The 27,054-nt window shown below is 38.9% G+C and overlaps 1 protein-coding gene across 12 annotated transcripts in view; it reads right to left on the bottom strand.

Annotated features, from left to right (window-relative positions):
* Positions 1–27,054, bottom strand: part of TCF12 (transcription factor 12) — a 375,360-nt gene that overhangs the window by 81,484 nt on the left and 266,822 nt on the right. For all 12 annotated transcript variants that reach the window (XM_077939464.1, XM_077939466.1, XM_028850968.2 and 9 more), the window contains exons 7-8: positions 21,020–21,155; positions 14,943–14,995 (exon numbers count right to left, since the gene is read on the bottom strand). In XM_077939464.1, the coding sequence (XP_077795590.1) occupies positions 14,943–14,995; positions 21,020–21,155 (189 nt within the window). The remainder of the gene's footprint in view (positions 1–14,942; positions 14,996–21,019; positions 21,156–27,054) is intronic.

The following is a 27,054-nucleotide window of genomic DNA, read 5'->3' as shown; positions in this document are numbered from 1 at the left end:
CTCCAGAGATGGCCTTGTTATAATTTTAGCAAGCAACACAGAGTTAAGGAGTCAATATGGGAGCTCATCTTAAGTAAGTGGGCTGCAGCTCCTGTACTATTCTATAATAAAGATGCAGTGCCCATCTATGACTTGTTTCTTTGCTCCTTTTGGCTGGAGAATTTAGTAGAGCAGTAAACAGGACTATGACACACAAATATGGCTGTAATGAATATGCAGGATGGAAAGTTTACAGGATAAAGTAAGGGAGTAAAAGGTGAAAAACGGGTGGCAACACTACAGTAACTTTATAGGTGCGCGATCTTGAGGACACTTCCTTGCTGTAACACTGGCGATTTCAGACTGAAATGATTGTTATATAAAAAAGGTTCAAACTGTGTTACTGTTGTTAAAATGGGAATAAAGATTTTATGAATATAAGAACACGATCTTCTAATGCTAAGACCTCACATCGGAAAACAAATGCATGACTTCCTAGCGCTAATCTAATTCCTAGCTAATAATCTAATTCTTATCTAATAATTCCAATCTAACCAAGGGGCACACTGTCCATGTAAATAGAAATAACTACAGTATTCTTTGCTGCTGAAAAGACATTTATTTTTCTGATGAAAAACTGGAGCTCTCTCTTTTCCTCCCCGAAAAGTGTTTACAAAGTTTAAGCATGTTATATGTTTTATAATATAGTGAGTTAAAATATATCGTTACGTAGTTATCTTTCTCCTGAAGATAATTCAGATTATCTAGCATGTAGCTTATACCTTCTCTGAGTCAGCTGAGCATGGTCCAGAAAGAAGAGCTATGGCTGTATTGCTAATCACTTGCCTTTGTTCATTTATTCAACAAATAGTTATTAAATATCTGTTATGCACCTCTGTGCTGCAGGTGCAATAAACAACATAGATAAAATAAAATAAAACATTATGTTGGTCCTGGGTAATACAGATAAAGAATAAACAAATTAGGGCAAATCAGATGGCATAAAATACTGTAGAGAAAAATATATCAGGAAAAGAATGAGGAGGTACTAGGGGTATGTTGCGCTTTTATATAGGATGGTCACAAAAGATCTTCATTGACAGAGTGATATGAGATCAAAGAGAAAACTAGTCATTTGGACACTAGGGAAAGTGTGTTCCATGAGAGAGAACTGCAAATGCAAAGGCCCTGAGGTAGGAGTGTGCCTGACATCTTTAAGAAGCAGTAAAAAGGAGAGAATGGCTAGAGTGAAGTGAGGGAAGGGCAGAGTTGTAGAAGACGAAGTCTGAGAGGTGGCAGGTGTCTTGTAAGCCATTTTAAAGATGTTGGTTTTACAATAAGGGAAGCGTCTGGAGGATTTTAAGCAGAGGAGTATATGACCTGACCTAGATTTTAAAAGGATGCTCCTGTGTTAAAACAATAAAAACAAAAACAAAATAAAACTGGGAGACCAGTTGTAAAGCTGTTGCCATAATTTAAGAAAGACGTAAAGGTGGTTTAGACAAAGATGATAGCAACATAGGTGACCACAAACGGTTAAATTCTTGAAGAGAATTGTAGTAAGATAAATATAAGACTGTCTCTGTTTTAAATTTATGTCAATGGCACCATAACTTACTTCCTTTAGAAAAAGAATTCCTGTATTGTTGTTTTCCATACTTTTCTTTCACGTGAGGACCATGGCCCTATATTTTTAATTAGGTCCTCCTAAAACAATGTAGAATTAATGCTGATGGCTGAATTACCTGTAATTTTCCTGCTTTTTGTTTTGGTTTTGGTAAAATACTCCTATTTTGACAACTAGGAATTAACTGCATAATTGAGGGGAGAAATGGGACAAATAATTCAGTTGCTTTTACAAAGAAAGCCAGTTAACTTATTGAAGGTTTGAACAATCAGAGGAGAAGTTAAAAAGTACAGCTTAGAGCAGGAAGTCATTAACAGGTGATGTTTTCCTATTATAGATACATAAAATAATGGCCTTGTAGTCCTTATTTTTATCCCTTTAATTCAAAAAGTATTTCCTAAATACTACATCATGTGTCTGGAGAACAAAAATTATGCAACAAAAAACATTTTGGGCTGGACACAGTGACTCACGCCTGTAATCCCAGCACTTTGGGAGGCCAAGATGGAGGATCACTTGAGGCCAGGAGTTTGAGACCAACCCTGGCAACACAGCAAAACCTCTTCTCTACAAAAAATAGAAAATGTAGCCCAGTGTAGTGGCATGTGCCTGTAGTTTCAGTTACTCAGGAGGTTGAGGTAGGAGGATTGCCTCTCTGCTTGAGCCCAGTAGTTTGAGGCCACAGTGAGCTATGATGGCACCACTGTACTCCAGCCTGGGCCACAGACTGAATCCCTGTTTCAAAACAAAAAAAAATTTTTTTAAGTTCTTTCTTTCCAGGCTGGGCACAGCGGCTCACACATGTAATCCCAGCACTTTGGGAGGCCAAGGTGAGTGGATCGCTTGAGTCCAGGAGTTTGAGACCTCCCTGGGCAACAAGGTGAAAAACCCTGTTTCTACAAAAAATACAAAAATTAGCCAGTTGTGGTGGCACTCGCCTGTAGTTCCAGCTACTTGGGAGGCTGAGGTGGGAGGATCACTTGAGCCCAGGAGGTGGAGGTTGCAGTGAGCCAAGATTATGCCATCACACTCCAGCCTGGGTGACAGAGTGAGACTCTGTCTCAAAACAAAACAAAACAAAAAACCAAAAAAAAACAGGATGTTTTTCCAAAGATCAAGGTTATCTTTTGATTATAAGAATTCTGGCCATGTGCGGTGGCTCACGACTGTAATCCTACCGTTTTGGGAGGCTGAGGTGGGTGGATCACGAGGTCAGGAGTTCAAGACCAGCCTGGCCAAGATGGTAAAACCCCGTCTCTACTAAAAATACAAAAAAATTAGCCAGGTGTGGTGGCGGACGCCTGCAATCCCAGCTACTTGGGAGGCTGAGGCAGAGATCTGCTTGAACCCGGGAGGTGGAGGTTGCAGTGAGCCAAGATCGCACCACTGTACTTCAGCCTGGGCAACTGAGCAAGACTCTGTCTTAAAAAAAAAAAAAAAAAAAGAATCTTGAAGACAGAGTCCATATTTTATTCATATTTAAATCCCTAAAGTCTAAAGTAGTTCTTCATTCACAATAAAGACTTAGTATATATTTGCTGATTTTGACAGAAGGGATTCATATTCTCCTCACTGGGAGTCTACCAGATGGAGCCCATACTAGTAGCAAAGAAGTTTTCTAATTCTCATTTAAGTTACTGATTTCTGAAATTTTAAAATATCTTTTTTTTTTTTTTTTGAGACGGAGTCTGGCTCTGTCGCCCGGGCTGGAGTGCAGTGGCCGGATCTCAGCTCACTGCAAGCTCCGCCCCCCGGGTTTATGCCATTCTCCTGCCTCAGCCTCCCGAGTAGCTGGGACTACAGGCGCCCGCCGCCTCGCCCGGCTAGTTTTTTTTTTTTTGTATTTTTTAGTAGAGACGGGGTTTCACCGTGTTCGCCAGGATGGTCTCGATCTCCTGACCTCGTGATCCGCCCGTCTCGGCCTCCCAAAGTGCTGGGATTACAGGCTTGAGCCACCGCGCCCGACCTTAAAATATCTTTTGCGTTACTAGAAAAGATACTGAAAACCATGATTTCAAATAATGATGAGTTTGACAGTTTAAAAAACTAACAAGCTCAAGTCAGAAAACTTGAAGTAGACATTCTTACTTATTATTTTTGTTGTTTTTTGAGACGGAGTTTCACTCTTGTTGCCTAGGCTAGAGTGCAATGGTGTGATCTTTATCTCGGCTCACTGCAACCTCCACCTCCTGGGTTCAAGTGATTCTCCCGCCTCAGCCTCCCAAGTAGCTGGGATTACAGGCATGCCCCACCATGCCCGGCTAATTTTTGTGTTTTTAGTAGAGACGGGGTTTCACCATGTTGGTCAGGCTGGTCTCGAACTCCTGACCTTAAGTGATCCACCTGCCTTGGCCTCCCAAAGTACTGGGATTACTGGCGTGAGCCACTACACCTGGCCTATTTACTGTTTATTATTAGTACTAGCCTCATAAAAGCAAAAACGGGAACTATTTAAGAACCATATAAAATTTACTTAGATTTCATAGGGATTAACATTGAAAAAATGAATTTTCTAGGAATAGAAGATATTCTTAATTTTTCTATTAAGCTTTTATGTTTAGATCAGAAACACGTCGCATGATTCAAAAGAACTGGTTTCACAGTCATACTTGGGTTGGAACCGATTCCCAAGGTGCCAGCAACTATCTTTAACTTTAGGTTCTTCTGATTTTAGTTTTTTGGGTCAGGGTCTTGTTCTGTCACCCAGGTTGGAGTGTAGTGGCATGATCACAGCTCACTATAGCCTGAACTGGCTGAAGTCATGCTTCCAACCTTAGCCTCCTGAGTACCTAGTACCACAGGCACACACCACCACGATCAATTTTTTTTTTCTTTTTTTTTCTGTAGAGACAGGGTCTTGCTATGTTGCCTAGGCTGGTCTTGAACTTCTATGCTCAAGCACTCCTCCCATCTTGGCCTCTCAAAATGCTGGGCACATGGCCCAGCTTTAGGTTCTATCAGAAAGTTGGAACAGGAAAAAAGATAGAGATTGGCACAAGTATATCTAAGTTTAAGTTACAAATTTTAGTAGGACTGTTTATATTAGTCAAATTATTTAAATACAAACCATTTGAATTTAAATCTAATTGTTTCAAATAAGCATTTATTAATACTTCTATACATGGGCTGCTTTTGATGTCCTGCATATTATTACCTAACATGACACTTAAATCCGAGAAAAGTTATGACACTGTAGCACCCACTGTATAAACTGAGGCTCTACCATTATTCTACCTAGGAATATTTTAGAGTAAGGCAAATAATAGTGCTGGAAAGTATCTGTCAATACAATAAACTCTGGCCCAGGGTCTTAAGGGACTAAAGAATGCAAGATAATGAGGCCGGTTGTGATGGCTTATGCCTGTAATCCCAATACTTTGGGAGGCCGAGGCAGGCAGATCACTAGGTCAGGAGTTCGAGACCAGCCTGGCCAACATAGTGAAACCCCTTCTCTACTATAAATACAAAAATTAGCCAGGCATGGTGGTGCACACCTGTAGTCCTGGCTACTTGGGAGGCTGAGGCCGGAAAATTACTTGAACCCAGGAGGTGGAGGATGCAGTGAGCCAAGATCGTGCCACTGCACTCCAGCCTGGGTAACAGAGCGAGACTCTGTCTCAGAAAAAAAAAAAAAGAAAAAAGAAAAAAGAAAAAAAAAGAATATAAGGTAGTGAATCTTAATAAAACCAAGGAACAGGCCTAAGAAGTATTTAATTTTATTTTTAACTCGTTAGGTCTGTTTTTCACTGGAACTACATTTACCTTTTCTTTAAATCTAGTGCAGGTTGGCAAACTTTGGTTTGTGGGCCAAAAGTGGCCACCATCTATTTTCATAAATAAAGTTTTACTGTAATACAGCTATGCCCATGTATTATGTATCATTTGTGGCTGCTCTTGTGCTACAACAGCAAAGCTTAGTAGCACATCAGAGACAACTGGCCCACAAAACCAAATATATCTATAACATACCCCCTTTATAGAAAGTTTGCTGACCCCTGGTCTAGTGCATTGAGGAAAAGTAGAAATTCAGGCTAAGATATAAGTTGGTTCTAACAAATTTGGCATAAAACATAATTCCTAGAACCAATTATTTTTGAAAACTGATAAAATATTGGCACATTACAGATACTGGATTAGGTATTAAAAAATTATAGATAATAAAAAGAGAAAACCTTTGAATGGTCAGTACTTTAAAATGTCTTTGAAGTCGATTCAATGAATATAAACATAACAATTAGAAACCATCCTGAGACTAGCAATGTTTTTAAAATGCTTAGAAGTTTAACAACAATGTAGCTATACAGCATACATTACAGTCCTTGAAATAAGATATAAGTAAAACAAATAACTTTTCAAAGCAAAATCATTATAAAGGGAGTATTAGTGAAAGTAAATTTCATGTAAGCAAATTACTTAGAATGTAAATGCCTTTCCTAACTTAGAAATCTAGAGCCCCAAGCATCCCTGGTGATAAAAATGTGAATTTCTTAATCTAATCCTTCTTTTTAATACTTGAAAAAAAATCCTTAATCATATTAGGTAAAAATTTAAAAAAAAGTCACGGTTCTACTAATGCTGAACACCCTGTGAGTGGCCTTAAACTCTAAAAGCATTTACATAATTCAACCATGTATCCTTTAAAAACCATATGAGTTATACACACACACACACACACACACACACGCACACACACACACACACACACACACAGGGCTTTATCCTAGATCTGGTTTGTGAAGTCTCAAAGATCTTATCAGCAGCCAAAGAGTTCAATAAACCTTAAAAGCTACCTGTAAATGAAATGTAGTCATGTTCTTCTTTTAAAAGGAATAGAGAAGTCAGAAAATAACAAATAACAAGTATCACTGTATACAGCCATATCAGTACAAACAATTGGATCCATAGGACTCACTCACTGGTTACTTTTCCTTCTGCTTTTTGGTTTGAAATTACATCAAAGACATTACTGACTTCTCACAAAAATCAGCATCTGAGAACTACACATTAAAGGCTATTCTGACACTGTTCTAAACAGTGGTTATTGTCAGCATAAACAGTGGCTACTTCTTATTAATGTATGAAAAAAATCACTTATGACTAAACTGAATATAAGTTTGGAATGGATTATTGGATAATCCATTTACATACTTAACATACAAAGGTTTTTCTGCAAGTCTGACCCATAAGGTCAGAGAATGAATAAGCCACTTTGGAAATTTTGTATCACAGTAGCCTTCAAATAGAGATACCTTATCTAGCAGTCCGAAATAAGAACTCTTAAGTACGTACAGTTGTTGTGTGTTCTCTACGCTGTTTGCCCAAAGAACTAAGCAAATATCTATTCTAATTCATGTTCAAGTTCTGGAGGGTTTACTCATGAAGTTCAGCAAAAGCTGGTACTTCATGTAAATACTATTTATTCCAGAATCAGTAGATTTCTTCCTAGTCTTAAGGGCTTTAGATCATTGTTTATTTTTATTTTTTTTAAGACAGGGTCTCACTCTGTCAACCAGGCTGGAGCGCAGTAGTGTGATCCCGGCTCACTGCAATCTCAACCTCTAGGGTTCAAGCAATTCTCTCTCAGAGTCGCTGGGACTATAGGCACACACCACTATGCCAGCTAATCTTTGTATTTCTTTATAGAGGTGGGGTTCTATTATGTTGGCTAGGCAGATCTCGAACTCCTGGGCTCAAGTGATCTGCCCGCCTCCGCCTCCTAAAGTTTTGGGATTATAGGTGTGAGCCACTGCACCTGACCGGGCCAGATAATTGCCTATAAACACACTCTGTTATCTTGACTTCCTAGTGACTTCCATAGGACTCTACTCACAGAGTATTTTTCTTGCTGCTCATCTTACTATTTTCATGGATAAATTGGAGCTATCAGTTTCTCTATAGTTCTGACTCTTGACCTTTTTCTTACTGGTTCAGATGGCTAGCAAGCTCTTAAACCATAGTTTTGTAAGTATTCATTTCCACTCATCCGTTCTGTTTGTCATCTCTTTCCAATTAAAAAAAAATCTTCAATTTAGACACCCTCAGGATTTAGTATTTTTTTTCTTTTGAATATTCTTATTCTACTTAGTATGTACAGGAACATGCTAGATTATTAGACATGGTCTAGTAGTCTTTATGGTTTGGGAATACCTCAGGATATTTCCAATTGTCTCAAAAGGTATCCCTACATTTTCAAGTTTACTACAACAAATGACTAAAAATTCACATTTTTTTAAAAAGAGCCATTCCCAACAAAATGAAATTCCATAAAAACTTTAGGAGAAAGAAAGGCATCACTTTCTTACTTTTTTTCTTTTTTTGAGACAGAGTCTCGGCTCCGTCACCCAGGCTGGAGTACAGTGGTGAAATCACAGCTCACTGCAGCCTTGAACTCTTTCAGGGTCAAGAGACGCTCCTGCCTTAGCCTCCCAAGTAGCTGAGACTACAGGCACATGCCACCATACCTGGACAATTTTTAAAATATATTGTGTGTGTGTGTGTGTGTGTGTGTGTGTGTGTGTGTGTGTGTGTAGACAAGGTCTCACTATGTGGCCTAGGCTGGTCTCAAACTCCTAGATTCAAGGGATACTCTCACCTTGGCCTCCCAAAGTGCTGGGATTATGTGAGCCACTATGCCTGGCCCCATCACTTTCTAAATTACAGTCAATGACTAATTCAAGGGCCACTGAGCTTTGTACCTGTCTGCATCAAACCAAGAAAAAGTAGAGTCTAAGCTGCTTTGATTCATGTCAGAAACAATAAAGTTCCTGATACTGATGGAGAAGAGTTAGCAAATTTTTATTTGCAGGCAGAGCCTTCCTCTGTCACCCAGGCTGGAGTGCAGTGGAGTGAACATGGTGGGCTCAAGTGATCCTCCCACTTTAGCCTCCGAAGTAGATAGAACCACAGGGGGTGCCAATCACATCTGGCTAATTTTTTTGCAGTAACAGGGTCTCACTAGGTTGAACTTTTGGGCTCAAGTGATCCTCCTGTCTTGGGATTACAGCCACTGTGCCCTGACAAAATATTTTTCTTGATGGAGTAAATTACACTTTGAGAGTTTAACCAAGAAATGATGGTAACAGCTTTTTATTTATTTATTTATTTATTTATTTTTTGAGACGGAGTCTCGCTGTGTCGCCCAGGCTGGAGTGCAGTGGCCGGATCTCAGCTCACTGCAAGCTCTGCCTCCCGGGTTTTTACGCCATTCTCCTGCCTCAGCCTTCCGAGTAGCCGGGACTACAGGCGCCCGCCACCTCGCCCGGCTAGTTTTTTGTATTTTTTAGTAGAGACGGGGTTTCACCGTGTTAGCCAGGATGGTCTCGAACTCCTGACCTCGTGATCCGCCCGTCTCGGCCTCCCAAAGTGCTGGGATTACAGGCTTGAGCCACCGCGCCCGGCCGGTAACAGCTTTTGTGGGAATATATACATACACACTTTAAAACAATGTACAAAAGATAGCATGACACTTGATTAAGAAACAAATAATCATTCATCAGGCTATTTATGGGACTGCAAACAAGTTATATTCAAAACTTGTAAGACATGTCGTTTTTATGCAGAGTTAATATTTGATACGAAAAGGGTATTTTCAAATGCTATAGAACAAGAACATAACTTTAGGTATTTGGGTCTAGGAAGGCATTTCAAATCTCTCTAGGTATTTACTTACATTTTGGAAAGACTTGTTCTGATATATCTTGCTTCTTCAGAATTCTATTATCTACTGTAGCATATAAAAAAAAATGAGCTATGTTTGGAAATACTAACACCAACTTAAGAAATAAAGAATAAAGAGCAAAGAAACTTTTCTCCACCTAAGAAATGCTTCAGAGGGCCATAAAGATGTTCAATCAGTGATTTAAAAAAGGAAAAAAAAAAAAAAGCGCTGACTCCTGAGAGTTCAGAAAACAAAAATAATTGGAATGAATTCTAGGGGCAGCCGGATTTGATTCAACAAGTTTTCCTTCCTTTCGTAGATTGTTTTTCTGCAAGTGAATGCTTTCTAAACAACAATAGGAGCTGCTACAATTTACCATGCGGTCATTAAGTGCCAGGCACATACACTATATACACAGGTGGAGGTAATGTGAAAACTTTTTATTTCACTATAAGACTTATCCTTTTTTATATCTTCAAATTTTTTTGTTTGCTTTTCATCCAAATTTGGTAAAAATGAAATGCTAAACTTCTTTAAATTTCAGGCTGTAGTGGTATGAACTAGCTATAATAATGAAGAAACATGTACTGAATATCTAGGATACACCACACATATAGTAGGTACATAATACTCTCACAATAACATCTATGATAGGAATTATCATCCCCTTTTACAAATAGAAATCGGAGGTTCACAAAAGCAACTTCTCCAAGGTTATAAAATAAAAAGCTAAGGGCAGGCTGCGCGCCCAGCACTTCGGGAGGCTGAGACGGGTGGATCACGAGGTCAGGAGATCGAGATCATCCTGGCTATCTCACATCTCTACTAAAAATACAAAAAATTAGCCGGGTGTGGTGGCGGGCGCCCGTAGTCCCAGCTACTCGCGAGGCTGAGGCAGGAGAATGGCGTGAACCCGGGAGGCGCAGCTTGCAGTGAGCTGAGATCATGCCACTGCACTCCAGCCTGGGTGACAGAGCAAGACTCCATCTCAAAAAAAAAAAAAAAAAAAAAAAAAAAAGCTGAGGGCAGATAAATAAAATCCATTATATGCTTCATTGGGAAGTCTGTGGTTTTCTACTACTGTAGGTCCTTAAACAACAAAGCCAAATGAAAATAAATTTGATCAGTAAAAACATACTTGACAGAATAAATTTGTTTTAATTTAATATACTAAGCAAGATATTTTCTGAATAAACCAAGGTATTAAATAATCAGATTTTAACACTCAAAAATAAAATGGTGTTTGATATTAAGTTAGGTTGTAATCTTGGCCCTATGTGTGATTTTTGGCAAGTTAATTTATGTTTTTGAGTCTTAATTTGCTTACTTGTAAGTAGGGAATATTAGTTACAGAGTTGTTTGGCAAAAGGTTGAAGATTAGGATATGGGTAATGGTTAACAAAGTTCCTCACACATGAAGTGTTGCACCACTAACACAGTGACACTGAGGCTGTAAAGGATGCTAACAAATACATTACAAATGTTTCCTTTTTTTTTTCCCCCACAAATTACCAGGAAAAAATCCTGCCCCAAATCCCCACCCAGAGATTCAAAATTCCCTTGAACTTTGTATCTTAGTAAAGATCTGATACAGATGAAAAACAGCTGATGTACATGCAAAGAACAAAGACAAGAGTTGGCAGTTAGAGAATGGGAGGGGAGGTTTAAGAACCCTAAAAGGGAAGGAAAACACCCTGCAAAGCCAAAGTACCACCTATGCCTTTGGAAACTCCCAGATAAAACTTTAACAATTATAAATGCCTTCCATTATCTCTTGGCGAGAATAGTTGAGGTGTTTATCCAGGGTAGACTGCTATGACAACTTATCTCTTCTCATATCTGTACTGATTTCATGTGTTCCCCAACTCAGTCTATCTCTGGAGTAGAAGAGTGGGTTTGCTACAGGAAAATTACAAAGGTTGCAACTTGTATAGAATCTAGTAACATTGTACTTTTAGATGTGACCTCAACATGTGTTTATTTTTTCACACCTCTATGCATTTTACCTGTCTGGTTCATTCTCTCCTTCTCTAACAGATGAGCTGCTATACATCTTTCCAGACACAACTTAAAGGTCAACTCTTCCTGAAGCCACTATAGTAGGGTTAGTTCTACCTACCCTATGTCACCAGAGCACTTGGTACACACCCTTACTTGCTTCACTGCAATATAATTAATTTCCTGAATGCCTGTTTTTCGTATAAGATAGTGAAGTCCCTGAAGACAATTATGGTGTTTGTATATGTTTGAATTCTCAATGTCCAAGCATTATTCTACTGTTGCTGCTACAAAATTCCACTTTTCCCAATCTTTAAATCTGTCTAGAGAAGCAAGTGGAGAATCTCATGTGCTTAAAAAACATCACTTCTTCATCAGGAGGAAGAAAACTATGCTCACTATTTTTTTTTGGTTATTTATTGAGCATATCAGTTTTAAAACTGTAAGTATGTAGCATTTTAGACCTGAAAGGAACTTCAAATTTCCCACTCCAGACATCCTAAGGGCTGACTAGTCTAAGGCTATACAGCCAATCAGTGACTGAGCTGGGCAGATTTGGGTGAACCATTCACTTAATGTTACTGCCTATACTGCTCTAATGATATTTAATATGCCCTAGTTAGACCTTCATCCACAAGCAAAAGTTACTATTCAGTTGTTCTGGAGAGAGGAAAAGAGAAGCTGAGGTATATACTTATGATACCTAAATATAAATCAGTTTACCAAAAAAAAAAAAAGTCTCTCATCAATGCTTCATGATCAGATTATACAGATTATCAATGCTCTGCATGCTAAGTAACTCTGCCTATTATTTTTTGTATCAGTATCAGCAATACCAACCTAGTCCTTTCACTGTTTTAGAAAAAGTAACACATATTTTACAGATTAAAGATAGAATGAACAAGCAGCAAACTGATGAAATCCTGAATGTTACTGCCAAATTTCCAATATGGTTTGGAAAGTATAATAGTCAAATCATCATAAAATAAAATATACATAGTCAATTTTCATTTTTATACTCAATTTTTCTTACAGTTTACATGTCAAAAGTTTATAGTTTGCGTATTTTTCAATAAATGCTCTGAAACAGGAAATCACAACTTAAAATTCCATTTTAGATCCGGAGAAGGTAAACAGTATAATCTTAAGTGTTCTTAGGACTTATTTTGTCATTATTTATTAAAATACCTTCTTTTAAAATCTTTCACAGTTAATCCTAGAAGTGGGAAAAGTATCTGTCTTTAAGGTTTTGTTGTTTTCTTTTTTAAATACTTGAGATTTCAGCCAGGTGTGGTGGCTCACACCTACAATCCCAGCACTTTAGAGGCTGTGGCAAGAGGAGCACAGAGCCCAGGAGTTCGAGACCACCTTGGACTGGAGAGAGACCTCCTCATCTCTATCAAAAAAAAAAAAAAAAAAAAAAAAAGCCAGCCATGGTGGCCAGTCCCTGCAGTCCCAGCTACGTGGGAGGATGAGGTGGGAGGGTCGCCTGAGCCACGGAGGTCAAGGCTGCAGTTTGCAGTGATTGTGTCACTGCTCTCCAGCCTGTGTGACAGAGTGAGATCCTGCCTCAAAAAAACAAAATAAAACAAAAAGGCCCTGAGGTTTCAACACAGCATTTTATCTAAAACATATTTTCAATTAATTAAAATGAATTATTTATACGTCCTTAATAACATTTAATGTACACTAATATAGCTAGTAAAATACAATATATAAGTAGGCTTGGCTTGCAAATTTTCCTAATGGTTCTCAAAGAAATCAAGGTTTCATCAGAATTCAGTGACTTGTTACAGATACCTGAGACAATACAGAGAACTATCTATAAAGAATGCATAGTTACAGAGGTAACTATTCATTACCTCCAAGTAATGAATGTTATTATGATTACAAATGTAAGAAATGCTGGTGACCTCCAGTGTCTACTCTCTTTCCAGGCTGTTCTGTCCATTTTGCTTTAAAAATCAAAGGACTATGGAACACTGAAAATACATTGTTTCTTAATGTCAGGTTAAGAAATGAGATGAATTTTTCATTCACTAATCTGTTTTTTTAACCTGTATAGTTCTACTAAATATTAATGTGCAATTTAACTTTTATTACTTTCATTGAATTATAGTAATAAATTACAAGAAAATTGCACTGTTACATGTTTTAGCAGTACTGTCAGTTTTAATATGATTTTCTGTTAATTTAACAGAAATCATCTGTTATACTGTTGAATCACCTACCCCTGCATAGCACACAACTGTTAAAATGTAAATTGCCCAACTATTTTTAGCCGCTGCTGAAAAAAATTCCTGTCTTCGGGAATAATGATTTGAGGCATTGTGTTCATTTTGTTTATCAAGCAGCTATTCAGCCTCTAGTGGGCCCAAGTGCTTATGCAAGCAAAAGCTTTTTAAGAATGCCTGCAGCTGCAAGCCAACCTTCCAGGTAGGCTGCAGGTTCAGAGCACAGCTGCCCTAGGCTGCATAAAACTCAGATCCATCTGGAACTGAGTTACAAAGAGGATTTCAAATTCGACTTTTCATGTATCACACGGTAGAGAAGGCGGGGGAAGAACACAGAAAAGAAGGCAGGCAAACAACCGAAAAGATGGTATCTCTACTTTAGCCTTAATAAAAAATAAAAAGCTCAGACCCATGCTGCTCCTTCTAGATTACTACTTGCCAAGCCGGATATTCCATTCAGTCTATACTTCGATGAGCTGACTCATCCGGCAGCACCTGCGCCCATGTGTTAAGTACTGCCAAATAAAAGCCCAACATCCATTTACACAACAAAAAGATGTACCCTACAAGGCACTGGGGCCTCAATCCAACAGCCTCATGCCCCATTTGTTCTAAGCAAAGGGAGAAGAAAAAAACACTTCCTTTCTTGCACCAGAGATTTAAAAATTGTAGGTAGATTTATGGTGCAGGTTCATTTACAAGTACTTTTACTTCTTTAAAGAATAAAGTATATTTAATAGCACAATTGCCCCTACAGTATTAGATTATCATGGCCATTAATGATTGTTCCACCAAACCTTTCCAACCTTCTTCATCAAAGCCCTTTATTCTCAAAGGATACATTTTTGAGCAAAGAGGGATCAACAAACTAGTTGCTTGAAAGCTTTCCTGATGCTAGGCTGAAGTTAGGAAAGGCTTAATGAAGGCTTTAAAACCCACAAGGGCTTCACAATGAACATCTGACTTTGTGATTTATGCATATTAATAACCTCAGTCCTACCGAGGCAAGCTGAGCCAAACATGTACTCCGAATCTTAATGTCTTTAGCTCCATTGGGATTATTACAAATGTAAATTTCTAAGATTTTCAGCTATTAATCTCTGTCTGTCCTCCTGTTCAGCAACATAATGACTAATTAAACATCAAAAGACCTGTATAGGAGATCATCTTTGACAGCTACTGGCCTAGTCCTCTTCCCAAGAGGGGAATTCAAATGACAGGGACAAGGAGTAAGAGCATATGAGTAAGCTACAAATCATTCCAGAGAAATCTAAAAACCAAACATTAAATGTGGATTTACCTCAATCAATGATTTTGTTAAGCACTGAACAATTACTATGTAAAGTATGCCCACTGGCATCAACCGAATGCACCCATGTAGCAAGGAAATACTGAACACTTGAAATCAGTTTGTTTACCAACAAGTTAAAAAAAGATAGGTACTTACAGAAGAAGGCAAACCAGGAGGCACCTTTCTGACTTTTTTTGCTTGCAAGGGATCTGCAAATGGAAAACGATACATTTCATCAGCATATTATACTGGAAAGAAATTAAGACTTCAAATGAACAGAATAACTTTTCCCCTAGTGTCTTTCTTGTTTTCCAATATTTGGGAGTAAGCAGCAAAATACAGTAATGAGGGCCTCATTCCTTTTAACTAGTCCCAGCAAAAAATAGGTTCTCCTAAAAAAGTGATACATTCTGAAAATACATACCCCATAAATTTGGGAAGATGACAGCAAATGAACTAATACAAGAAAGAAAACAACGAACTAGTATGAGGGAAAGGAATGAAAATTACTTTTTTTTTTTTTGAGATGGAGTCTTGCTTAGTCGCCCAGGCTGGAGTGCAGTGGCGTGATCTCAGCTCACTGCAAGTTTCGCCTCCCGGGTTCACGCCATTCTCCTGCCTCAGCCTCCCAAGTAGCTGGGACTACAGGCACCTGCCACCACACCTGGCTAATTTTTTGCATTTTTAGTAAAGACGGGGTTTCACCATGTTAGCCAGGATGGTCTCGATCTCCTGACCTCGTGATCTGCTCGCCTCGGCCTCCCAAAGTGCTAGGATTACAGGCATGAGCCACCGCACCAGGCCTAGGAATGAAAATTTCTTAAGAAACTGTTCTGCCGGACGTGGTGGCTCAGGCCTGTAATCCCAGCACTTTGGGAAGCCAAGGTGGGCGGATCACCTGAGGTCAGGAGTTTGAGAGGAGCCTGGCCAACATGGCGAAACCTCTCCTCTACTAAAAATACAAAAAAATTAACTGGGCCTGGTGGCAGGTGCCTGTAATCCCAGCTACTCGGGAGGCTGAGGCAGGAGAATCACTTGAACCCAGGAGATGGAGGTTGCAGTGAGCCAAGATGGCACTATTGCACTCCAGCCTGGGCAACAAGAGAGAAACCCCGTCTCAAAATAAAAAAAAAAGAAGCTGTTCTGTGCCAGGTACTATACTAGGTACTTCAGAGTTTCATTTGTAGAGGGGCACTTAGTGTAATAGGTCATGTTGATAATATGACTCCTTAGCAGAGTCACATTTAGTGTCTGCATCACATTGAGAATTAGGCTTAAAAGCATATTTTAAAAACTGAGAGCTAATGCCATGCTTGCTATCCTATAGATTTTAAAAATATTAAATATGGGCACTGACAAATGCAATGTCATTCAGTATTAGACACATTCACTTTTAACATTATATTGCTATAACCACAACTACAGCATTAATTATTGTAAAATTTGTCCTTGAATGTTTATATTTCCAGGAAACAACCTGACAGAGAAAGTATATTTCTTTCTTAGAATTTATCAATATAAACGAAAACATGAGTATTTCATATGTAACCAGTCTCACTTGATGTGTTAATTTTACTTATATGTAAAATATAAAACTTGTTCATCTTATTTACTATAAAACAAAGTGATAAACGCAGCATTCCAGGTTTACACAAAAAATGCATCAGATTCAGGATTTTCTGAGGAGCTCATTATTAGGAACACATGAAGAAGCTGATGTATACTTTTGAAAGCTGTAAAAATGGGAATTAAACAATCACAGCACAATCATTCCTCAGTATCAGTGGGATTGGTTCCACAATCCCTGAGGATACAAAAATCCACAGATGCTCAAGTCCTGTAAATAAAATGGTGTAGTATTTGCATATAACCTACATACATCCTCTTATTTACTTTAAATCATCTCTACATTATTATGCATAATACCTAATACTATGAAAATGCTATGTAAATAGTTATACTGTATTGTTCAGGGAATAATAACAAAAAAAACTTAAGTCTATACATGTTCAGTACAGACTGAATCACCCATTATAAAGTTTTTTTTCTGTGGTTGGCTGAATCCGCAGATGAGAAACCTATGGATGCAGAGGTGGCCTCAAGTGATTCTCTGGCCTTGGCCTCCCGAAGTGCTGGGATTATATTTTCCTGGTCCATAAATGACACCATACAATAAAACATGCAGTTTAACCCATTTGTTTTTCAGAGACAGGGTCTTGCTCTGTTGGCTAGGCTGGAGTACAGTGGTATGAGCACAGCTCACCGCAGCCTTGATTTCCTGGGCTCAAGCAATTCCCCTGCCCTGGTCTCCTGAGTAGCTAGACTACAGGTATGTGCACTGCACCCAGCTAATTAATTTTTTTTTTTTTTTTTGTAGAGAAGTGTTTCACTATGTTTCCCAGGCTGGTTTTGAACTCCTGGCCTCAAGTGATCCTCGGGCCTTGGCCTCCAAAAATGCTGGGATTATAGGCATGAGCCACCATGCCTGGCCCCAGCTTAACCCATTTAACTTTGGGCTGGGAATTCTCTACAGTGAATATCCCAGGAGGCTGCAAAGTTAAAAAGGCAACTTTATATGTAGCATATTAAGAAAACTGTACACAATAGCGAAGGGGGAAACATTCATTTCCTACCCCAAGAGGCAAGCCTATATTTCCTTAAAACAGAAGTGCCAAAGATGAACAACATCTGGCACACTCTATATTTGTAAAACCCCAACTACTCACAACTAATATAGCATTCCCTTGAACAAAAGTCACATTCTTTGTACGAAAACAGTCAACTGAACTGTCCCTACCAGTTTAGAGCCTATCATTCTACTTAGAGGTCACTATTAGCAAAAGATTTGTTTAGGCCAGTTTTTCCGCTGCCATGTGAAAAGAATTTTTTCTTTTGTATTTGGTTACCTACCACTACACAATCAAATACAAAATGTCTGATTTAAAATCATGAGAGCCTGGGATTCACCAATCACTTCTGGGAGGTTGCAAAATATAACAGCTAAGAGATGGCTGGGCGCGGTGGCTCATGCCTGTAATCCTAGCACTTTGGGAGGCCAAGGCAGGCAGATCACTTGAGGTCAGGAGTTTGAGACCAGCCTGGCCAACATGGTGAAACCCCTTCTCTACTAAAAATACAAAAATTAGCCAGGCACTGTGTCGTGTGCCTGTAATCTCAGCTACTCAGGAGGCTGAGGCAGAAGAATCGCTTGAGCCCGGGAAGCAGAGGTTGCAGTGAGCTGAGATCATGTCATTGTACTCCAGCCTGGGGAAGAAGAGCGAAACTCTGTCTCAAAAAAGAAAAATACATAAACAGAATAAAATAGAATAAAATAAAATAAAAGAGAGGAAGCTGGCTGGATTCTAATTTCAGCTCCATCATATAGCAACTAGTTACTTAACCATCTTTGAGCTTCAGTAACCTCCATGTAAAAAGGGGGTAACACATCCTTTTGTGTATTTCATGTATCGTGATAATACATGAAAGACGCTTAGGGGAGTGCCTAACAAGAGCGAGAGACTTAACACATTTTAGCCATTATTATTAGGTTTCCATTAAAATGTGGGGGAAAATGATTATAAATTGGGTAATTAGAAACTGTTGTGCAGCATGTTGATTTCCTAAAGCATCTAAATAGTTTGTGAAGATGCTGAGGTTGATGCAGATCATCTCAAGAGTCCTTTTAAACTCTGAGATTTTTATCAATAACTGCAATGCTAAGAAAGATCGGCTAACACTGAGAAATAGCCATAAAGAACGTAATAAGAACCTACTAAATGACATTTACACAGGAAATGGGTGGGCCTCTCTGGGCATCAAGAACTACCATATCCCAACTCAGCCTTGGCCAAGTTATTTAGCTTCTCTGGGTCTTGGTTCCTCATTTGTAACATGAAGTTAACATTACAACCTCATAGAGGTTTTGTAAAAATGTAATGTGTACAGCAACACTCCTGGCATGGAGGAGACAATCAATAGTGTCTATCATCATAATCAAAATTAAAATGAAGAAGATACAAGTTTTAATTTATAGAATACCTGAATTTTAAGTCTGGATTTTTCTGAAATTTACTCCCCTCTTTCCTAGTTATTTCAATAATTAATTTTCCCCCTGAACTTAATAGTGTGTTAGCTTGTATTAAGTGCTTCTTGTCACAGTATATACTCATACAGCATACTAACAAGTTATTTTTCTAGAGTAACACTGACACATCTAGACTCCAATGAATGTTCCTATTCTGAATAACTCATTAGGTAGGAAACAAGATTGGTGATGGAAAAATGCATTTACAATTTATCCTTTCTTTAATAACAAAAAGCGTACTGGTCTAAATCACCTGGGCTGACTTAATAGTACACATACTAAATCATCCATAATACTGAGAAGTGGATACATCTAATCAGAGTTCTCTATGCTGAATATGATGATCTATCATAGTGCCAGTTTATACTCACAAGCAGACCCTAGACCCAGAGACCAGGAATATTTCACCAAAACACAGATTAATATAAAGTAGATACATAAATATGAAGCAGTCAACAAATGCCTGTGCAATAAAAAACTATGACATAATCTTTTGGTGGACTATATATTAGAAGCTGGCCCACTTTTAATTTAAGAATGCTTTGCAGCTTTAATTTTCTTGTTTAAAAGATTTTTGGTAGAAATCACCAAAAATTCTGACATTTAAACACAGTTTGGATAAAGCATCAAGGAACACCTAAGGCTTGCTGTAAGCAGCAACACAAAATAGACTGGCCTGGTTAGGCTACGTATAAGACATAAAAGAAGGAAGCTAATGAAAAAATAATTGGGTTTGAATGCTTCATATGCAGTTTCCTTTTGCAATAACATTTCAGAACTAGATAGGGGGGATAGCAACACAATGTAGTGAATGTAGTATACGCTACCTAACTGTACAATTTAATATGGTAAATTTTACCTCAATTAAAAAGGAAGTGGAGTGTAGAAGCAAGTAATATGCAAAAGACAATGAACCTGGAGTTAGAAAATCTTAAAATTTTATCCTAAGTACTAATTATATGAATGTGCCTGCCCTCCCTTTTGACCCTCAGTTTTTATGTTAAATCTATTTATAGCAACTGACTAGCAGGATTGGTGAATTGATAAGATGAGAATGTACATAAAACCACCTTGGAAATTTTGTTATATGATTTTTGGTAAAGAATAAGTTATTAACATTAGAACATGAATTTCTAATTACAAGGAGGAAAACTAGTTAAGTCTCATTTTTCACTACTTAGTTGCTCATATGAGGACCAAGCAAGAGCATTAAACTGGCCGTTTGAAACTTGTTAAAATTATGGCTTACAAATTGAACAGTCATCCAAAATTATTCATGGTCAAACCTTTCATTAAAAACTTATAATGTATTTGTGGCCAGGCGCGGTGGCTCAAGCCTGTAATCCCAGCACTTTGGGAGGCCGAGACGGGCGGATCACGAGGTCAGGAGATCGAGACCATCCTGGCTAACACGGTGAAACCCCGTCTCTACTAAAAAATACAAAAAAAAAAACTAGCCGGGCGAGGCGGCGGGCGCCTATAGTCCCAGCTACTCGGGAGGCTGAGGCAGGAGAATGGCGTGAACCCGGGAGGTGGAGCTTGCAGTGAGCTGAGATCCGGCCACTGCACTCCAGCCTGGGCGACACAGCGAGACTCCGTCTCAAAAAAAAAAAAAAAACTTATAATGTATTTGTAAAAGAATTTTGATAATTGATAATTTCTTTTATTAAATATCTAATGGATGTATTATTTTTGTGCAATTAAGCCCTGACATCAACATGACACCCAAGAATCCAACTCTCTTCTAATTAAAAGCACAGACAGGGCTGGGCGTGGTGGTTCACACCTGTAATCCCAGCACTACGGGAGGCTGAGGTGGGCAGATCACTTGAGCTCAGGAGTTCGAGAGCAGCCTGGGCAACATGGCAAAACCCTGTCTCTACAAAAAAGAAAAAACTAGCCAAGCAGAGTGGCACATGCCTATAGTCTCAGTTACTTGGGAGGCTGAGGCGGGAGGATGGCTTGAGCACAGGTGGTTGAGAATGCAGTAAGCCAAGATTGTGCTGTTGCATTCCTGCATGGGTAACAGAGTGGGATGCTGTCCGAAATAAACAAACAGGAGAAAAAAAAAAGCACAGCCAGAAGTACACACTATGGGGGGAAAAACAACATTATTTGTGGGATGGGATTTGTTGTGTGATACACTCACCAAGTGCTGCAGAGTCATGGAGTGGTCTCCTCCTGGAACTTGTAGCAGAGAATGAATAGTATGCTGTCCCAGGTTTTCCTGAAGAAGATAGCTGTGCTGGGCTCCCAAGCCCCAGATCTTGTCTCAGGAGACTAGACTATAAAATAAGGCCAAGGAAACAAGTTATTTTCCTGCTGATACCGATCCAAACCTAAAAATTTCATCACTTCTGAATTTAAAGTAACTTCAGCAATGTCTTAACTTAGAACGCGCCGAATAAGTATGTTTTGAATTCAATTAGACCACTGCTTTCAGCCCATACCTACTTTCTCTTTTTTTCTCCACCCTCACGTTGTCTGCCTTTTTTCTTTTTTTTTTCTGAGATGGAGTCTCACTTATTTGCCCAGGCTGGAGTGCAGCGGTGAGATCTCGGCTCACTGCAACCTCTGCCTCGAACATTCAAGCGATTCTCATGCCTCAGCCTCCTGAGTAGCTGGGATTACAGGCGCGCACCACCACGCCTGACTAATTTTTGTATGTTTAGTAGAGACGGGGTTTCACCATGTGGGCCAGGCTGGTCTCGAACTCCTGACCTCAGGTGATCCACCCGCCTCGGCCTCTCAAAGTGCAGGAATTACAGGTGTGAGCCACTGTGCCCAGCCACATTATCTGCTTTTTAATAATTATGTAGATCCATACAATCTAAGAGTTAAAAGACACTTTAGTGGCTGTGTAGTATCACATTTTTTATCATCAATACTTTTGAAAAATGGTCACTAGTCTTTAATACTTTCATGAGCACATATGGCAGCAGAAATTCTGTTCTTCTTCCTTTCCTTTTTTCTTTTTCTTTTTATTTATTTATTTATTTTTTTTTGAGACGGAGTCTGGCTCTGTCACCCAGGCTGGAGTGCAGTGGTGCGATCTCGGCTCACTGCAAGCTCCGCCTCCCGGGTTTACGCCACTCTCCTGCCTCAGCCTCCCGAGTAGCTGGGACTACAGGCGCCGGCCACCTCGCCCGGCTAGTTTTTTGTATTTTTTAGTAGAGACGGGGTTTCACCGTGTTAGCCAGGATGGTCTCGATCTCCTGACCTCGTGATCCGCCCGTCTCGGCCTCCCAAAGTGCTGGGATTACAGGCCCTTTTTTCTTTTTAGAGATGGATCATGATCTGTCACCCAGGCTGGAATGCAGTGGCACAATCACAGCTTACTATAGTCTGGAACCTGGGCTCAAGTAATCCTCCTGCCTTAGCCTGCTGAAACACCTAGGACTACAGGCATGTGCCACCACACCCAGCTAATTTTTAAAACTTTTGTAGAGATGGGGTCTCCCTATATTGCCCAGGCTGGTCTTGAACTCCTGGGCTCAGGCGATCTTCCCACCTTGGCCTCACAAAGAGCTGGGATTACTGGTGTGAGCCACTGCAGCTGGCCCATTCCTGCTTTCTTTATTTGTGTCTCATGACATGAGTTTGAGAGTCCTCCTCACCATCTCTTTTTAACACTATATTTAAGCAATCTATGTTAGCTCATATTAAGAGGTTAAGAACGATCACATGCTTATGTGGTTCTTCATTTTGTTGCATCTGCTGCTATTAAGTCATGTCCCTCCAATGTTGTACCTGTTCGGTTTGTGCTTTTTGGCCCCAAATATAAGATTTAACATTTATCTCTGACAAAATTCATCTTGTTATATGTGGTCCATCATCATCATCCATTCCTATCTTTTGCAGATTCTTAGTCTGTCAACCAATGTATTTGCTAGCCTTTTTAATGTCTTAGGCATCGAAAATGTGATTAAGAGAAAACCCATCAGGATGACAAGGGTGAGGAGAGAGCCCTGAGGTATGCTACAGTGACATTATGAGACTTTGTCAAGTGCTTCATTTATAATTCAGAGATTCAGCAGCCCTAACCTACTAACACAGTAACCCTATCACAAAACAAATGAGGTTAGTTTGGCAGAATTTTACTCCAAGATTTCTGGTAGCTGGAATGAAATAGGATCACAAAGATTTGAAAGATAGGAGAGGGAAAGAAGACCTCAAAAGGAAAGGGGGTTGAAATACACTTGAGAAAATACTCTCCAGGGAAAAGAACTGTGATTCTTCTGGTACATTTACGAATCCCCCATCATATATTTAATACCCCTTACTGCCATCACCATACTCTTAAAAATAGTTGTTTCAGCCACCGAGTATCACAAAGGAACTGAGAAATAAACCTCAGTTCTGGTCAAAAAGCAGCAGCAGAACTTTGGAACAGTAGCCCTAATAGCCCAATCTCTGCCTCCAGTCTAACAGTAAAGAAAAACTCTCATTTAAATGACTTTTCTTTGGTGTTTAAGCTTTTTAAAAAGTTGAGGTGGAATTTATATAACATAAAGTTAAACACTGAATGTTTTCAATCAGTGGCATTTAGTACATTCATAATGTTGTTCAATCGTCACCTCTCTATGTTCCAGAACAGTCTCATCACCCCAAAAGGAAACTCCATATCCATTAAGCACTTACTCTTCATTCCAGCCTCCCCCAGCCCATGGCAACCACTAATCTATTTCTGTCTCTATGGATTTGCCTATTCAGGATATTTCACACAATTGGACTCATAGAATATGTGGCCTTTTGTGTCTGACTTCTCATATTTAGAATGTTTTTGAAGTTCATCTATATTATAGCATGTATCAAAGTACTTCATTCCTTTTTAGGATAATATTCCATTGAATATGGCTATACCACAAATTGTTTATCCATTCATCCACTGATGGACATTTTAGTTGTTTCCAGCTTTTAACTACTGTGAATAGTACTGCTATGTATATTCATGTACAAGTATTTGAGTACTTGTTTTCAATTCTTTTGGGTATATAACTAGCAGTGGAATTGCTGGGTCGTATGTGTAATTCTATGTTTAATTTTTTGAAGAACTGCCAAACTGTTTTCCACAGTGGCTGCACTATTTTACATTCCTACTAGCAATGTACAAGGGTTCCAATTTCTCCATATCCTCGCCTAGTTTCTGTTTGCTTTTTAAATTACAGCTATCCTTGAGCGACAAAGTGGTATATCATTTGCAGTGGTTTTGATTTGCATAACCGTAATGACTAATGATATTGGACATGTCTTCATGGGCTTGAGGTACATCAGAATATCTCCTTTGGAAAAATGTCTAGTCAAGTCCTTTGCCCATTTTCCAACTGGGTTATCTTTTTGTTGTTGAATTGTAAGAGTTCTTTATAAACTCTGGATACTAGGCTTATCAGATATATGAATTGCAAAATTTTCTCTCATTCTGTAGACTGCCTTTTCACTGTCGTGATAATGTCCTTTGATGTACAGAAGTTTCCAATTTTAATGAAGTTTTTTTTTATATTGTTGCTGATTCTTTTGATGTCATATCTAAGAATCTACTGCCAAATTGAAGGTCATGAAGATATACTCCTAGACTTTCTCCTAAGAATTTTACAGTTTTTTGCTCTTATATTCAGGTCCTTGATCCATTTTGAGTTCATTACTGTGGGCTAGGCATGGTAGCTCATGCCTGTGATCCTACCATTTTGGGAGCCTGGGCTACATAGGGAGGTCCCATCTCTACAAGAAATTAAAAGAATTAGCCAGGTGTGATGGTGTGCACCTGTAGTCCCAGCTACTCAGGAGGCTTGAGGTGGGAAGATCACTGGCGCCTGGCAGGTTAAGGCTGCTTGAGCTTTGATAGCGCCACTGCATTCTAACCTAGGTGACAGAGTGAGACCCTGTCTCAAAATAATGATAATTATTATAATTTCTGTATATGTTGTGATGAAGAAGTACTACTTCATTCTTTTGCATGTGGATATCCAGTTATCCCAGAACCATATATTGAAGATAATACTATTTCCCTATTCAGTAGTTTTGGTATCTTGTTGAAAATCAATTGGCCATAGATGTTTAGGTTTACTTCTGGACTCTCAATTCTATCCCATTGGTCTATGTTTTAATAACTGTAGCTTTGTAGTAAGTTTTGAAATTGGAAAGGGTAAGTACTCCAACACTGTTCTTTTTCTATATTGTTGTGGCTACTTGGGATCTTGAAATTCCATATAAATTTAAGGATCAACTTTTTCATTTCTGCAAAAAAAGGCCATTGGAAGTTTGATGGGAATTGCATTGAATCCACAGATTGCTTTGGGGAATACTGACATCTTAATATTAAGTGTCTCAATGGACTGAATACCAAATGTGTTTACATTTATTTAAGTCTTGTTTAATTTTTTCTGGCAGTGTTTTGTAGTTTCCAGGGTACAAGATTCATATTTCATGTTTAAATTAAATCTTAGTGACTTTCAAGGGAAATGAAAAAAAATTCAAGAAATTAATTCTTATGTATTTGATTCCTTTAAATACTATTGTAAATTGAGTTGTTTAATTTTTCGTTTATTACTAAATAAACTATATATCCTGCAACTTTACTAAATATATTTATTAGCTCTAATAGTTTTACTGTGAATTCCTTAAAATTTTGTATATATAAGATCACATCATCTGCAAATAAGGATAGTTTTACTTCTTTTATAGTTTGGATACCTTTTATTTCTTTTTCTTGGTTAACTAATCTTTATTTTTTTGAGATGGAGTCTCATTCTATCGTCCAGGCTCCCAGGCTGGAGTGCAATGGCACGATCTTGGCTCACTGCAACCTCCACCTCGCAGGTTCAAGCGATTCTCCCACCTCAGCCTCCTGAGTACCTAAGATTATAGGTGTGCACCACATCTGGCTAATTTTTGTATTTTTCGTAGAGACCGGGTTTCACCATGTTGACCAAGGTGGTCTTGAACTCCTGACCTCATGATCTGCCCACCTCAGCCTCCCAAAGTGCTAGGATTACAGGCGTGAGCCACCGTGCCCAGCCACTAATCTGTTTCGAACAAGCTTGTCCAACCCACAGCCTGTGGGTTACATGGTCCAGGATGGCTTTGAATGTGGCTCAACACAAATTCGTAAACTTTCTTAAAACATTAAGAGATTTTTTTTGCAATTATTATTATTCTTTTTTGCTCATCAGCTATCATAGTGTTAGTGTATTTGATGTGCAGTCCAAGACAATAATTCTTCTAATGTGGCTCAGGGAAGCCAAAAGAATGGATACCCCTGGTTTAGAATTTCCAGTACAGTGATGAATGTAAGCAGTAAAAGTAGAAAATACTGTTTTGTTCCCAATCTTAGGGAGATGGTTTTCACACTGTTACCATCAAGCATATTAGCGCTGGGTTTTTTGTAAATGACCTTTACCAAATGGAGTAAGCTCCCTCCCTCCTATTTCCAGCTTGTTAAATGTTATCATGAAAGAGTGTTGGATTTTGTCAGATTCTTTTTTTTTTTTTTTTTGAGACAGAGTCTTACTGTCACTCAGGCTGGAGTGCAGTGGTATGATCTCAGGTAACTGCACCTCCACCTCCAGGTTCAAGCAATTCTTGTGCCTTGGCCTCCTAAGGAGTGGGATTACAGATGTGTGCCACCACGCCTGGCTAATTTTTGTATTTTTAGTACAGACAGAGTTTCGCCATCTTGGCCATGCTGGTCTTGAATTCCTGGCCTCAAGTGATCTGCCCGCCTTGGTCTCTCAAAGTGTTGGAATTACTGGTGTGAGCCACCATGTCCAGCCGAGATTCCTTTTTGGCATCAATTGAGACAATCACATGGGGTTTTTTCCCTTCTTTCTATTAGTGTGGTGAATTACACAGATTAATTTTCATAGGCTGAACTATCCTTGCATTCCTGGAATAAAACTCCCTTAGTTGTGATGTATAATCTTTTCGATATGTTGCTGGAGTCACTCTGCTAGTAATTTTGTAGAGGATTTTTACATCTATATTCAAAAAGGATATTGAGCTCTAATTTCCTTTGCCTTGTAATATTTCTGTCTTACTTTGATATCAGAATTATGCTGGCTTTACAGAATTAGGCAGTGTTTGAGAAGAACTGGCATTATTTCTTCTTTAAATGACTGGTAGAATTCACTAGCGAAGCCGTTTGGTCCTGGACTTTTCTTTTTTTCTTTGAGATGGTCTCGCTCTGTT

Source organism: Macaca mulatta, chromosome 7 (assembly GCF_049350105.2).
Source record: "Macaca mulatta isolate MMU2019108-1 chromosome 7, T2T-MMU8v2.0, whole genome shotgun sequence".
NCBI lineage: Eukaryota > Metazoa > Chordata > Mammalia > Primates > Cercopithecidae > Macaca > Macaca mulatta.
Note: the sequence above shows the minus strand (reverse complement) of the source record. Positions and strands in the feature narration are given on the sequence as shown.